The 14530-nt window shown below is 41.1% G+C and overlaps 1 protein-coding gene across 11 annotated transcripts in view; it reads right to left on the bottom strand.

The window, feature by feature from the left end:
• The window catches only part of LOC121290334 (type 2 lactosamine alpha-2,3-sialyltransferase-like), a 112327-nt gene that overhangs the window by 26334 nt on the left and 71463 nt on the right, over nt 1-14530 (bottom strand). For 8 of the 11 annotated variants that reach the window (XM_041210664.1, XM_041210666.1, XM_041210665.1 and 5 more), the window contains one exon: nt 1964-2035. The exons of the other annotated variants lie outside the window; for them this stretch is intronic. In XM_041210664.1, coding sequence (XP_041066598.1) covers nt 1964-2035 — 72 coding nt within the window. The remainder of the gene's footprint in view (nt 1-1963; nt 2036-14530) is intronic. 11 annotated transcript variants of the gene reach the window in all.

The raw sequence follows: 14530 nt of genomic DNA on the forward strand, positions 1-14530 counted from the left end.
CAGCCCTCACCTGCAAAAATTCAAGGGCTCAAGTGATTCCCATTGTAATGCACAACATTCAGGTGGGGGCATATCTGCGTTCCCATGTGTTAACCTGACTCTGTACTCAACATTAAAGGCATACAGATAAAGAGGCTAAAACCAACATGTAACCAGGTCACAACTTTTTCCTTAACTGCCCATATCCAGTTAATGGCAGGGAGGGAGGTCGGTGGGGGCTGGGGGGTGGGGGCAGCAGGGAATGATCTGTTACCAGCCAGAAGGTTCTACTTAATTAATAATATTTTAGTAACTCCAGTACCCATTTAATTACTAAACATACTCCTTCTCGACTATAGCATAATTGCATTCTCAAGGTAGCAATTTCCTACTCTTATATGTTACAGGATGCTTGGCCCCTTGAAAAACCAGGAGGTAGTAATAGCCCAACATCCGATGCATACACATGGGGGATAAATTAGCAGGAACAATCTGGAACAGTAATGGATCTCAGCATAAGGCATCTTAGAGGTCCCCAAATGACTTTTCCCCTCCAGACTCCAGTGGACCATTTTTGACTCCTGAGATGTGTCAGGCTGGGGGCTCAACAAGTCCACCCTAGTGACTCATCTCTGACAAAGACAAATGGCATTTCCCTAGGTTGGTCAATGAACCTATCTTTCCATTGTATCCAACACCACTTCTAATTTTTGTTGATGGGATCCTCAGTTGCTGCTTTAGATTATAATATTATCTAGATCTGTACTGTCATACTGGTATGAGGCCTCAAAATTCTATCCATTAGTTGTTGAAAAATGGCAGCAGCTCTGTGCAATATAAATGATAGCACTTGGTACTAATGTAGGTCTCCAGGTGTTACAAAGCCTGCTTCTTTTGTCAGACCCCATTAATTTTATTGGCCAATATACGTTCGGAAGATTTCTGGTGGACAGGAAGTTAGCATTTTCCAGGCATTCAATTAGCTCGTCCACTCTAGCCATGAGGTAAGCAATAAACCTAGATACACGATTTCATTTTCTAATATCATTACAGAATCTCCAAGGCAGATTGAGTTTTGTTGCTATTTACTACAGGCTTTGACCATTTACTGAGAGACTCTTGTATTACCCTTAGTTCCATCAATGTCCTGACCTCATGGAAGACCTCCTTTCTCTTTGCCTCAGGGATTTAATACAACTTCAAAGAAACTGCTTCCCCCAGAGCCCAAAATAATATCAGGTTTAGTAAATGCATTTTCTCAAGTCGAGACATAAGATGATTTTTGTCTCTTTCAGCTATTTGTTTAGCCATAACTGTACCATCAGTTCTTGTTGAACTTCCAAGATTTCTCAGGTTTTAGTTTCCAAAGAGGCTCCGACTCGGACATAATGGTCTCCTGACCCCTCCATTATTTTAGCAGATTGCAATGATAGATATGCTCCTTCTGATTTTGTCCAGGCTGGCTGATGGTACTTCATGGTCTCTGCTGTTCTACAATCTCATATGGGTTCTACCATAGAACTACTAGTTTGCTCCCAGCAGGCGAACCAGAAGCAAAACTCTTTTGCCCTGACAAAACCACCACATCTTGGCATGATTAATGTAGTAGATCCTTTGCTTTATTTGGGCCTTTTTCAGGTGTACCTTTACTACAGGAGTGACCGTCTTCATCCTCTCCCTCCTTTCAGAATGTGCTCCGCCTCATTCCACACAGCACTATTCTGTTCATCACATTCCTCTCTCAGGCCACAGAGTTGCCTCCCAGAAAGAAGCGCGAAATGAAATGACACCAAGTCCATTCCACTCGATTGATAGATCGATAGGTCCATTTCCTTTCTGAGCACTTCCAATACACTAAGTAACAGTCCACTCCAATTTGAACAATAACTAAAATAGTTACTCCTTAGGAGGATATTTATATTCTTTAATACATCACTATTTAAAAAAAAAGTTTTATTTTCTTCAGACAATTTAAATTACTTACATGGTAAGATCATCTTCAGGCTTCTTCACTCCAACAAACTGCAGAAGCAAGCTCATGTTGCTGTAAAAATCACTAGGAAATAAGGTATTGCGACGTCAGTGATTTGACCATATGATGCCCTTTTCCTGCATTATCCATAAAAGCAGCCTGCTTCATTTAAGTTGATATTTTTGCTATTTTCTCAAAGCCATGCATTGGGAGCTCTTTGAGTGCTTCGCTTGTACATACAGAAGCATGATACAATGCAATGTATAAAGTATTACTGCAGTGCTAAAGTGAACTTTATACTTCTTTAAGCGGGCCACAACATCTAATTGCTGTTCAGTAAACTGATCAGCCAGGATTCAATTGTTGTTTGATGACAGAACTTTTCTGATTGGGAAATACTTATGAATTCCCAACTCCTATTAAGTCAGAAACATGCAGGCAATCCATTTTGTTTTTACTTGGTTAAAAATTGCTTTACTTCGTAGCAAATACATTGGTAGGCAAGGTGATGATGATTGGAAATAAATTTAAGATATTCAGAAAAGAAACTACATGGAAGATCAAAACAAACTAAGAATGATGGAAACAGATCATCAGCATCTCTACAGAGATCAGGTGCATGAATGAGCTAGAAAATGGGGACAAATGTCTCATGCCCAAAGGACAGCAAAAGATCTGATATTGGGTCAGGCTATTTTTCGGCTGTTTCCAATGGCTACCCAAATCTGACGTTTGGCCCCTTATTTACATGGGAAAGTGGCCTAATGCCTGTTGCGGAAACTCGATACCCAAATGGAGTAAAAACTGGAAGTGCTCAATTTGCGATTCTTAAGTGATTGGTGGGTGAGGGCCACTGAAGTGTCCTTTTTTTTTAAAAAAAAGAGACTTTTATTAAAACAAGATTTAATTAAGAGGGATCACAGAAAACAAAAGGGAAGCATAAAATTAGCTCTTTGCTTTATATGAACAATGGGCCATCTGAAGACAAGCTTGTCCATGTTGGCTAATGGATGCACAGAGCTAGGGCTGGCTGGTCTCTTTTGAAATGTTCCCGAAGATTTTATCATCTGATATTTCATCAAAGGACATCACTTGTGACGATTATCGACACTGGAGCCTGACATTTTCTCACCTTTTACAAACTCTATTGCATTTACCTTAGTTTAGTGTCTCAAAAGTTTCACACAGCCCCGAAACAACATTTGACCGTTTGTTTTAGCAGATTGAAACACAATTTATAAACCAAAGTCAGGCAATAGAATAAAGGCAAACAATAGAAATATTAAGGATAAGCTATGCTTAAATAAAGACTACATATTGGTGATGTTCCTACAGTATAGACCACAATGAGAAACACCAAAACACCAAACAAACTCATAAAAACATTGATAAAACTAAAAGTATCTAAAGTTTCCATACAATTTTATGATGCTTTATAACACACAGCAAGTTATAAAAATAATAAATAAAGCCAAAAACAAACATTTTCAATTCACTGACTCCCACATCCCACCAGTGAAGCCTAGGGAGAATCAGTCTCAGAGATCAGCACCTAAGCTGCTCAACCGCCATAATAAAATACATTCTACAGAAATGCACGACACATGCCAATATGAAATTTCCCTCCTCCAATTTGTCTTGCTCTCTCTTTCCCTCCACCCCCAGTTTGTTTCTTTCTCTGCCTCCCCAGTTTGTGTTTCCCTCATTTCCCCTTTCCCAGTTTCTCTCTCAATACTCAAACGTCTCTCTAGACTCAAAAGATTTTTGTTGACCCCAGTTCCATCATTGTCACAACTTGCAATGAAGCAGTGCGCTCCAAATAGCTGGGAGGGTATCAGCTTTCAGACAAGCCACAACAGCTGGGGTAGTGTACTTGTGCAAATTGTGCGCACAGGGCCTGTTTTTCCAGCTGCAGTGCTCAAGAGACAAAACACCCATTCCAGTATAATACAGCCCAAAGGTTGGGAAGCCTACATACCACTGACTTCCAGAGAAACTAGCTTTATTATTCAGAAGCCAACATGAAGGGCCAAGACAAAAACAGAATTACCTGGAAAAACTCAGCAGGTCTGGCAGCATCAGCGGAGAAGAAAAGAGTTGACGTTTCGAGTCGTCATGACCCTTGGGGCCAAGGTCGACTGTACAGAGCTAACAACAAATTTGGAAAAAGCACGACAAAAAATAATCAAGACATGTTAGTTAAGTGACACTAGCCTGAAGATTATAAGAGGCAGGAAATACTGATGGTGACAAGACTGCATTTTGCAGTTCAGAAGGAATGAAAAAGAGCACTTTGCATCATGAAAATCAAAGATTCCAATTTTATTTTGGGGATGGAGGTGTCGAAGAGGTAAGAGCTAAAAGGCAGGAATGAGATGATGAGTTTTGTCTTATATCCTGTCTGGAGGTTTCTTGTCTGGATGTTTAAGAGATAGGCTACAGAAGCTTCCCCCAGGTACTGGAGCAGTATTCACGTCTTTATAGAGAATTAAGAACTGTTGATGAGAAAATAAGGGTCACGCACAAAAGAGAAAACTAAACTACTTGGAGATAACTTCAACATTGCAGTACATGCAAGAGTGCTATTTGATGGATCCTGAACCATCACCAGAAGGCCAAGAGGGCTAATCTTAACAATGAATCTGTTACAATGGCAGCATCACAAAAACCTACTGCCTGATGATTGATGAGCTGCTGCTGTTTGATTGCCTGTCAGGCAACAACATTCAATCTGACTAGTGTGGGAACAAACGATTCCCTTAGGTGCCAGTATCAAAGACTTACACCTTTTATGTTCCTGTTACAGTTTGAGCTTTAGCGAAATATTTGCTCTTCATAGCTAGATGGTAATTTCTCTAAATAGACTGGGTCCTTTATGAGCTGTGCAAAGGCCATTGTGCCCAGGTTTAACAATTAACTCCGCCATAATAAAACGTGGGATGCCCACCATTCTCTACCATTACATATATATGTAAAAAAAACACACACACAAACATACACACACAAATTGCAATCTTCAAAGCTCAAACAGCACAATATTCCTCTGACACCTTATGTCACATCAACAATTTCCAGTTCCCTGGCCCCAACCGCTTCCTCTTCACCATGGACATCCAATCCCTCTACACCTCCATCCCCTACCAGGCTGGTCTGAGGGCCCTTAGCTTCTTCCTCGAACAGAGGCCTGAACAATCCCCATCCACCACTACTCTCCTCCGTCTGGCTGAACTTGTTCTCACACTGAACAATTTCTCCTTCAACTCCTCTCACTTCCTCCAAATAAAAGGTGTGGCTATGGGTACCCACATGGGCCCCAGCTATGCCTGTCTCTTTATGGGGTATGTGGAACATTCCTTGTTCCAGTCCCACTCCGGCCCCCTTCAACAACTCTTTCTCCGGTACATCGATGATTACTTCGGTGCTGCTTCATGCTCTCGTCAGGACTTGGAAAAATTTATTAATTTTGCTTCCAATCTCCACCCCTCCATCATTTTCACATGGTCCATCTCTGACACTTCCCTTCCCTTCCTTGACCTCTCTGTCTCAATCTCTGGTGATAGACTGTCCACCAATATCCATTACAAGCCTACCGACTCCCACAGCTACCTCGATTACAGCTCCTCACACCCCACACCCCACTTCCTGTAAGGACTCCATCCCATTCTTTCAGTTCCTTCGCCTCCGTCGTGTCTGTTCCGATGATGCTACCTTCAAAAACAGTTCCTCTGACATGTCCTCCTTCTTCCTTAACCGAGGTTTTCCACCCAGGGTCGTTGACAGGGCCCTCAACCGTGTCCGGCCCATCTCCCGCGCATCCGCCCTCACGCCTTCTCCTCCCTCCCAGAAACATGATAGGGTCCCCCTTGTCCTCACTTATCACCCCACCAGCCTCCGCATTCAAAGGATCATCCTCCGCCATTTCTGCCAACTCCAGCATGATGCCACAACATCTACCCCCCCCCCCCCCCCCCACCACCCCCTCCCCCACCCACCCAAGCGGCATTCCGTAGGGATCGTTCCCTCCAGGACACCCTGGTCCACTCCTCCATCACCCCCTACTCCTCAACCCCCACCTATGGCACCTCCCCATGCCCACGCAAAAGATGTAACACCTGCCCCTTCACTTCCTCTCTCCTCACCGTCCAAAGGCCCAAACACTCCTTTCAAGTGAAGCAGCATTTCACTTGCATTTCCCCCAACTTAGTCTACTGTATTCATTGCTCCCAATACAGTCTCCTCTACATTGGAGAGACCAAGCATAAACTGGGCGACCGCTTTGCAGAACACCTGCTGTCTGTCCGCAAGAATGACCCAAACCTCCCTGTCGCTTGCCATTTTAACACTCCACCCTGCTCTCTTGCCCACATGTCTGTCCTTGGCCTGCTGCATTGTTCCAGTGAAGCCCAACGCAAACTGGAGGAACAGCACCTCATCTTCCGACTAGGCACTTTACAGCCCTCCGGACTGAATATTGAATTCAACAACTTTAGGTCTTGAGCTCCCTCCTCCATCCCCACCCCCTTTCTGTTTCTTCCTCCTTCCTTTAGTTTTTTTTTCTTTTCCAATAATTTATATAGATTTTTCTTTTCCCACCTATTTCCATTATTTTTAAATCTTTTATGCTCCCCCACCCCGACTAGAGCTATACCTTGAGCGCCCTACCATCCATTCTTAATTAGCAAATTCGTTTAGATAATATCACCAACTTCAACACCTCTGTGTTCTTTTGTTCCTTTGTCTGTGCCATCTTTTGATGATCTGCTCCTATCCTAACACCGCCCCCCCACCTTAAACCAGCTTATATTTCCCTCTCCTTGTAAAGAAGGATCAGTTCTGTTGAAGGGTCATGAGGACTCGAAACGTCAACTCTTCTTCTCCGCCAATGCTGCCAGACCTGCTGAGTTTTTCCAGTATTACAATATTGTTTTACAATATTTAAAAGCAGACTAGAATCAATCCACAAGGGATTTTAAACTAGGCTTTTGTTGCACTATTTGACATACATCTTAAAATAAAAACAGGTTTGTCTTTTTCGAGATCAGCAAAATGAACTAGCATGTAGTTATTGTGAAATCCATGTTTTTGCTTGAAGCTAGAGCCAGTACCTACTGCTTGTGATTATATATTGGGATTTCTCTAATGTTCTAACCACTGTGTTTGAAATAAACAGAGCGACAAACAAAAGCAAGATTTTGTCAGTGCCACAGCTTAGAAATCAGGTACTGTACCGTATTAATATGTGGCATTGTAGCTTCCTCTTCTGTATATTTTTCTCCAGGCTGGGTTTCACATCTTACAATAAATATTCCTATGGGCATGGCTAATCAGACAGAATGCCATTATCTATGTCACTGCAATGCAGGTTTACTCTGGATTCCCATAGGTTTGAGCTCAGCTAAGTGAAAATTTACCAAATACCTTTTGGAAGTTCGACACATCAGCAGACTTACCACGATTTATGAGATGTTACTGTAAAGGGTTGTCATAAAGGGTTAACATCAGAAGTATACATAATGCTGATGTAATAATGTCAAATCACACATTTGAGTGATAGAGGTCTGGAAGGAAGATAAGCTCCAACCTCATTCAGAGGTCCCAATATGTACAATAAGTGCAATTATGAGGCATGAAAGCAGAACTAGCTAAAGTGAACTGGAAAATGAGATTAAGGGATAGGTCAGTTGAGACGCAGTAGCAGACATTTAACAGGATATTTCGGAATACTCAGAATAGATACATTCCAATGAGAAAGAAAAAAATCCAAGGGGCAGATCCACCTTCTGTGGTTAACCAAAGATAGCATCAAACTTAAACAAAAAACATATAATTGCGCAAGGTTGGGTGGCAGGTCAGAAGACTGGACATAATATAAAGAACAGCAAAGAAAGACTAAAAGGCTAATGAGGAGGGGAAAGTTAGAGCACACGAGAAAGCCAGCAAGAAATATAAAAACAGACAGTAAGCGTTTCTATAAATATTTAAATAAGAAAATAGTTAGCAAAATGACCGTTGATCCTAAAGAAAGTGAGCCTGGGAAATTAATAATGGAAAATAAGGAGATGGCAGATGAATTGAACAGATAGTGTGCATCAATCTTCACTATTGACGATACAAGTAACATCCGAGAAATGGCTGGATATCAGGAATTGGAAGGGAGGGAGGAACTCAGGAAAATTACAGTCACCATGGAAGAGGTACTTAGCAAATTGTTAGAGCTGCAGGCTGATAAATCCCCACGTCTTGATGGGCTTCATCCTAGAGTCTTAAAAGAACTGGCTAGTGTGATATGATGCATTTGTTTTAATTGTTTAATCCTAGATGCAGGGAACGTTCCATTAAGCTGAAAAATAACAAATGTAACTCCTTTTTTCAAAAAGAGAGGGAGACAGAAAACAGGAAACTACAGGCTAGTTAGCAGGCTAGTTAGCTTAACATCTGTCATAGGGAAAATGTTAGAAGCTATTATTAAAGATGTTACGGCAGGGCACTCAAAACTTGAAGGCAACAGGCAGAGTCAACATGGTTTTGTGAAAGGGAAATCATGTTTAACCAATTTATTGGAGTTTTTTGAAGGAGTCACATGTGCTGTGGATAAACAGGAACAGGTGTATGTACTGAACTTAGATTTCCAGAAGGCATCTGATAAGGTGCCAAGTCAAAGGTTATTGCAGAAAATAAAAGCTCATGGTGTAGGGGGGTAACATTTTGGCCTGGTTACAAGATTGGCTAGCTAACAAGAAGAGAGAATTGGCCATAAATGGGTGTTTTTCTGATTGGGGGGATGTAACGAACGGTGTGCCACAGGGATCAGTGCTGGGGATTCAACCTTTTACAATTTATATAAATGACTTGAATGAAAGGCCCAAAGGTATGATTGCTAAACTTGCTAATGACACAAAGCTAGGAAGGAAAATAAGTTGTGAAGAGGACATTAGAAGGAACTATAATAAGTTTCGTAATATTATTGTGGTTTATTGTAAAGTAGGTTTATGGGTGTGAGTGTAGATGGTTCTGTCTGTGATATAATTAAATTAGACTCAGATTGAAGTTATCAAAATAAGTTAGGGGTAAAAAGCATTTGAAATGCTAATGAGTAAACATGAATGAGGTTTCAGCATGTAGGGCATGAAGGAAATTTGTATTTTTAGTTAAGTTAAGGAGTTGTTTGGGTTTCAAAGGGATGGTAGGGTGTTTACAACTGATAAGGTAAATAGGGCAAGGTTATTATGTCTATCTTTCCAAAAAGGCACTGGCCATATTGGCAACATGAAAGATTTTATTATGGGAGAAGTACATTTCCAAAGACATGTAGAACAATAGAATTTACAGCCTAAAGAGAGAGAAAAACACAAAGAAGAAAGGAAGGTGATACAAAAACAGAAAATGCTGGAAAAACTCAGCAGGTCTGACAGCATCTCTGGAGAGAGAAAAACAAAGTTAATGTTGCGAGTCCATATGACCCAGAAGGGTCTTCACTGGAGCTCTGAAGAACAGTCATACAGACTTGAAACATTAACTTTGTTTTACTCTCTCCACAGATGCTGTCAGATCTGCTGAGTTTTTGCAGCATTTTCTGTTTTTGTTTCAGGTTTCCAGCATCTGCAGTAATTTGCTTTTAAGAAAGGAAGGTGATGTTGTGGGCCATATAAGAACTAAAAAGAGTGTGTAAAACTGCCTTGGGGAAGCCTCCAGCCTTGATTGCAAAAGTCTGCTGTGTCCATTAACTAAAGTTAGAGAAATGCCTTTGGAATTCCACTGTCGAGTGGGTGCTGTGGTAAATTTGTTAGGTTGCTATTAAAATTTAAAATCTATTGGACTGTTGCCTTAAAGGGAGTGTGTAGTTGGGAGTCAGTTAGTTAGGAATTTGGGGATCTGTTATCATATTAAGTAACTGTAATTTTATGTTTGTGCTTGAAACCTTTTCTTTTGTTAATAAATGGTTTAATTTAGTTTTTAAAATCTCTAAAGGTGTTAGTGGACACATTGCTTCTCAATTCAAAGCCCAAATCTTCTCATAATAAATACAAATTGCAAAACATTTGTGATAGTGTAGCTAAGTTTCCCTTGTGGATTTGGTCCACCTGGCACATACCACCTGTCATGTCATAACACAATAAAGTGACACAGTTAGGTTAAGTGCGTGGGCAAAGACTTGGCAAATGGAGTATAAGGTGGGAAAGTGTGACATTGTTTATTTTGGCAGGAAGAATAAAAAGGAAGCATATTATCTAAATGGTAAGAGATTGCAGAGCTCTGAGATTCAGAGGGACTTGGCTGTCCTACTGCATGAATCACAGAAGGTTAAAATGCAGGTGCCGCAAGTAATTAGGAAATCTAACAATGTTATAATTTATTGCAAGGAGAATTGAATATAAAAGTAGGGAAGTTATGCTTCAGTTGCATAAGACATTGGCGAGATCACACTTGGATCACTGTGTGCAGTATTTGTCTCCTTATTTAAGGAAGGATGTAAATGAGTTAGAAGCAGGTCAGAGAAGGTGTACTAGACTAATACCAGGAATGAGCAGGTTGTCTTATGAAGAAAGATTAGACAGGCTAGGCTTGTATTCACTGGAGTTTAGAAGAGTAAGAGGTGACTTGATTGAAACCGTTAAGATCCTTAGGGATCTTGACAGGGTGGATGTGGAGAGTATGTTTCCTCTTGTGGGAGAATCTAGAACTAAGGGTCACTGATTAAAAATAAGGGGTCATCCATTTAAGACCAAGATGAGAAATTTTCTATTTCAGAGTCTGGAACTCCTTTCCTCAAAAGGCAGTGGAAGCAGAGTCTTTGAACATTTCTAAGGCAGAGGTAGATAGATTCTTGATAAAGAAGTGGGTGGAAGGTTATCAGGAGTAGACAGGGGGTTACAATCAGATCAGTCATGATGTTATTGAATGGCAGAGCAGGCTCGAGGGGCCGAGTGACCCACTCCTGCTCCTGATTTGTATGTTCGTATGTATGTATGTTCATTTAACGATCTATATAGGCTGGCAGAGAACTGCAATTACGGAATCTTAAGGGATGAGTTGATTCTTGACAGAATCACTGCAGGAGTCCTAAATGAAGCATAATCAGATCCGTTACAGACAGGGGAGGATTTAACAATAGTAAAAGCAGTACAGATTGCAAGGCAAACTAAGCACAGAAAATAGAATACGGCGTTTGTTCACAGAGGAGAAGTCTCATGCAGAAGATCAAGTGAGACCATTCACTTTGTAGGCCATAAGAGAGAAAGTGTGCCAAAACCTTAATCCGCCAAAAGTGGGAAAAGCATGCCAATTGCCATCTTGAAATTTATTTGGCATGGCAGGAACAAGCTGCACAAGTGAGGAGAATGTGCAGCAGGGGGAGCAGAGGGCCACAACTGTGGAAAAATAGGCCACTTCCAAAACTCTTTGTCGCTCAAAAATGCTGACAACCTGTAAGAAGAGGGAGAAAATTTTAAACCAAAACCTAACAGCACTGTGGGTGTACCCACACCACATGGACTGCAGCAGTTCAAGAAGGCAGCTCACCACCACCTTCTCAAGGGCAACTAGGGATTGGCAATAAATACTGGCCCAGCCAGTGAAGCCCACATCCTGTGAATGAATAAAAAACAAAACAAACGAGAAGTGGAAGAAACATAAACAAAAGAAGTAACCTTCCCAGGGAACATAAGTGATACTAAAAGTAAATACCACAGAGTTTAAAATTAGACATAGGAGCAGAGGTTTCTGTTGTATCAGATGACATCAAATGGCTCAAACAGCTAACACTGCAACCCTCAACTATCAGAGTCCTGGTGGGACTACATTGAAAGTCAAAGGCCAACTTATGGCAAAGTTGAAGTATAAAGATGGAGAAATCTTCAAACCGCTCTATGGTCATTCAAAACCAAGAATGCTCGCTACTCAGCATAAAGGCATGCTTAAAATTGAAGCTAATCTATAAAGTGAATTAAGTTGATAAGTAAAGCAGTACATTTTGAAATGAATTTCCAAAATTGTTTACAGGGCTAGGCAAGTTAAAGACCAAGTAGCATATCACCTTATGAACTGATGCTAAACCAATTTGCCTCTTAACACCAAGAAAAGTTCCCCCCACCCACTCTTGGACAAAGTCAAGGGTGGAATTGAGAAGATGCAACAGTAAGAGGTTATTTCACCAGTCACCATGCCAACAAAATAATGTTATAGTCCCAAAGTCAAATGGTTCTATAAGAATCTGCATGGATTTAACTCAACTAAATATTTCAGTGGAACGTGAGATTCACCTGATGGCCTCAGTGGATGAGAGTCTTGCCGAACTAGCCAAGGGTACTTTGGGCAGTTGCCTCTGGACAAAGAATCCAGACTGCTGACCACATTCATAACACCATTCGGTTGTTATTGTTTCAATAGATTAACATTCAGAATTGCGTGCCCTCCAGAAATCTTCAAGAGAATTTTAGAAGGCATAGAAGAAGTAATATGCCATATGGATGGCATGCTTATACATAGCTCCACGAGAGAAGAGCATAGCTACAGAGTCAGAGCAGTCTTACAGAGTGCAGGCCTAACACTGAGTGAAAAACGTGAGTTCACCAAACCTATGATCAAGTTTCTAAGTAACTGTTGTAGCGTGGCCGAGTCGCCTGTTTGTAATAGAGCTGATCTACAGACAACTTTCTAAGCAGAAACATTAGGTTTATTTAAAATGCTGCCAGCAGCAACTACACATATGCGTTCAACTCCATTTCTACACTGACTGTGGAGGCAGCCCACGCTGCTAACCCAATGGTTTATACAGATCATATATCACAGGACTATTTTTAAAGATACAGTCCAACATTTAACAAAATCATAATTACTTCAGTAACATAGTACAAGCCACTGGAATCACAGTTGATCTATGAAAAACAAAAGTAATCAAAGAGTTTCCACAACCCAGAAACATAACTGAGCTTCAAAGATTCCTTGGGATGGTCAACCAAGTTGGCAAGTTCCTACCACATCCAAATCTGAGAATATTGTCTGGAAGGATGGCCCGACCACATTCCACTAATCCAATAATACGGCAGTACTTTGAACAGTCATTGATGACTTACTGGTCTTCAATGAGAGAACAGTCATACCAAGAGAACTTCAGTTTGATGTTCTTTAAACACTTCACCGAAGCAATCTAGGAATAGCATGATGTCATGCGAGAGCACAGCAATCATGGTGGTGGCCAGGCATTACTCAATCGAGAAGGGATTATGTCTAACTGTCTTACTTGTGCCATAAACAGCCAATAACAAAAAGAACCATTATTACCTTCTACTTTTCCATCAAGGTCAAGGGAGCGCCTGGGAATGGACTTATTTGAATTTAGGGGAAAAACCTTCCTTATTGTTAACGATTACTACTCACAGTGGATTGAAGTAAGCAGATTGCATAGTATCACAGCAAAAGCAGTCATCCAATCCCTCAGCAGAATTAATGCAACTCAGTATCCTGGACATCTTAGTGTCCGATAATGGGCCGCAATTTGCTGATGAGTTGTTCTATGATTTTGCAAATGAATATGGCTTCATTCATGTAACCAGTTCACCTCGCTATCTTCAAGTGAACGGAGAAACTGAGAGAGGGGTACAAACCGTCAAAGATTTATTGAAGAAAAATGAAGACCTTAATCCATCTCTTTAAAGTTATCGAACCTCCCCAGTACAAAAAGCCTTGTCACAATCAGAGTTACCAAAGGGTAGGAGATTGAGAACACAGCTTCTATCACTGACACAAAAGCTTAAACCCAATATCACTACGAACAACCCCAAGAGGGTAAATGTGAGGAACAACAGGGAAACAACCAGGCTCAGAACTTTAACTACAGGCGTAGAGCACATGAGTTGCCAGTTCTGAAGGCTCAGGGACAAGAGTATAGGTCCAAAACCAACAGAGAGAAGGTACAACATCAAAAGAACTCCATATCCAAGATTGTACAGTGTTGAGACCAACCAGGGTATCATAAGAGGAAACCGCAGCACCTTAATATCCTTGCAGAGAAAACGAATAAAAACTTAGGCTTCCTACTCAAATCCTGATGAAAAGGATGACCAACTTACTACAAGCTCTACAGTCACCCAGGAAAAGATCATTCATGCGGACAGAAGGAAGAGAATGGAATTTCCTCAACCATAAGACATAGGAGCAGAAATTAGGCCATTCAGCCCATCGAGTCTGTTCCGCCATTCAATCATAGCTGATAAGTTTCTCAACCCCATTCTCCCACCTTCTCCCCATAACCTTTGATCCCCATACCAATCAAGAACCTATCTATCTCGGTCTTAAATACACCTCAAAAGGAGATCAGATCAAGATCAGTGGGATTGGTCAGCACCTCAGAGACTAACCTGAGACTTTGGGGGATGGGTAGATGTCGGAGGATGTAAATACAATACGGATAAAGACTTGGGGGAGATACAGAGTAATTAGTTAACATCAGAAGCATACAAGATGCTGATGTAATAATGTCAGATCACATGATTAACAGAGATCTGGAAAGAGGGGTTCCACCCTCGTGTAGAGGCCCCAATATGTACATAGTGGCTATAAATAAAGAATAATGGTTTTAAG

The sequence above is a fragment of the Carcharodon carcharias genome, chromosome 18 (assembly GCF_017639515.1).
Source record: "Carcharodon carcharias isolate sCarCar2 chromosome 18, sCarCar2.pri, whole genome shotgun sequence".
Classification (NCBI taxonomy): domain Eukaryota; kingdom Metazoa; phylum Chordata; class Chondrichthyes; order Lamniformes; family Lamnidae; genus Carcharodon; species Carcharodon carcharias.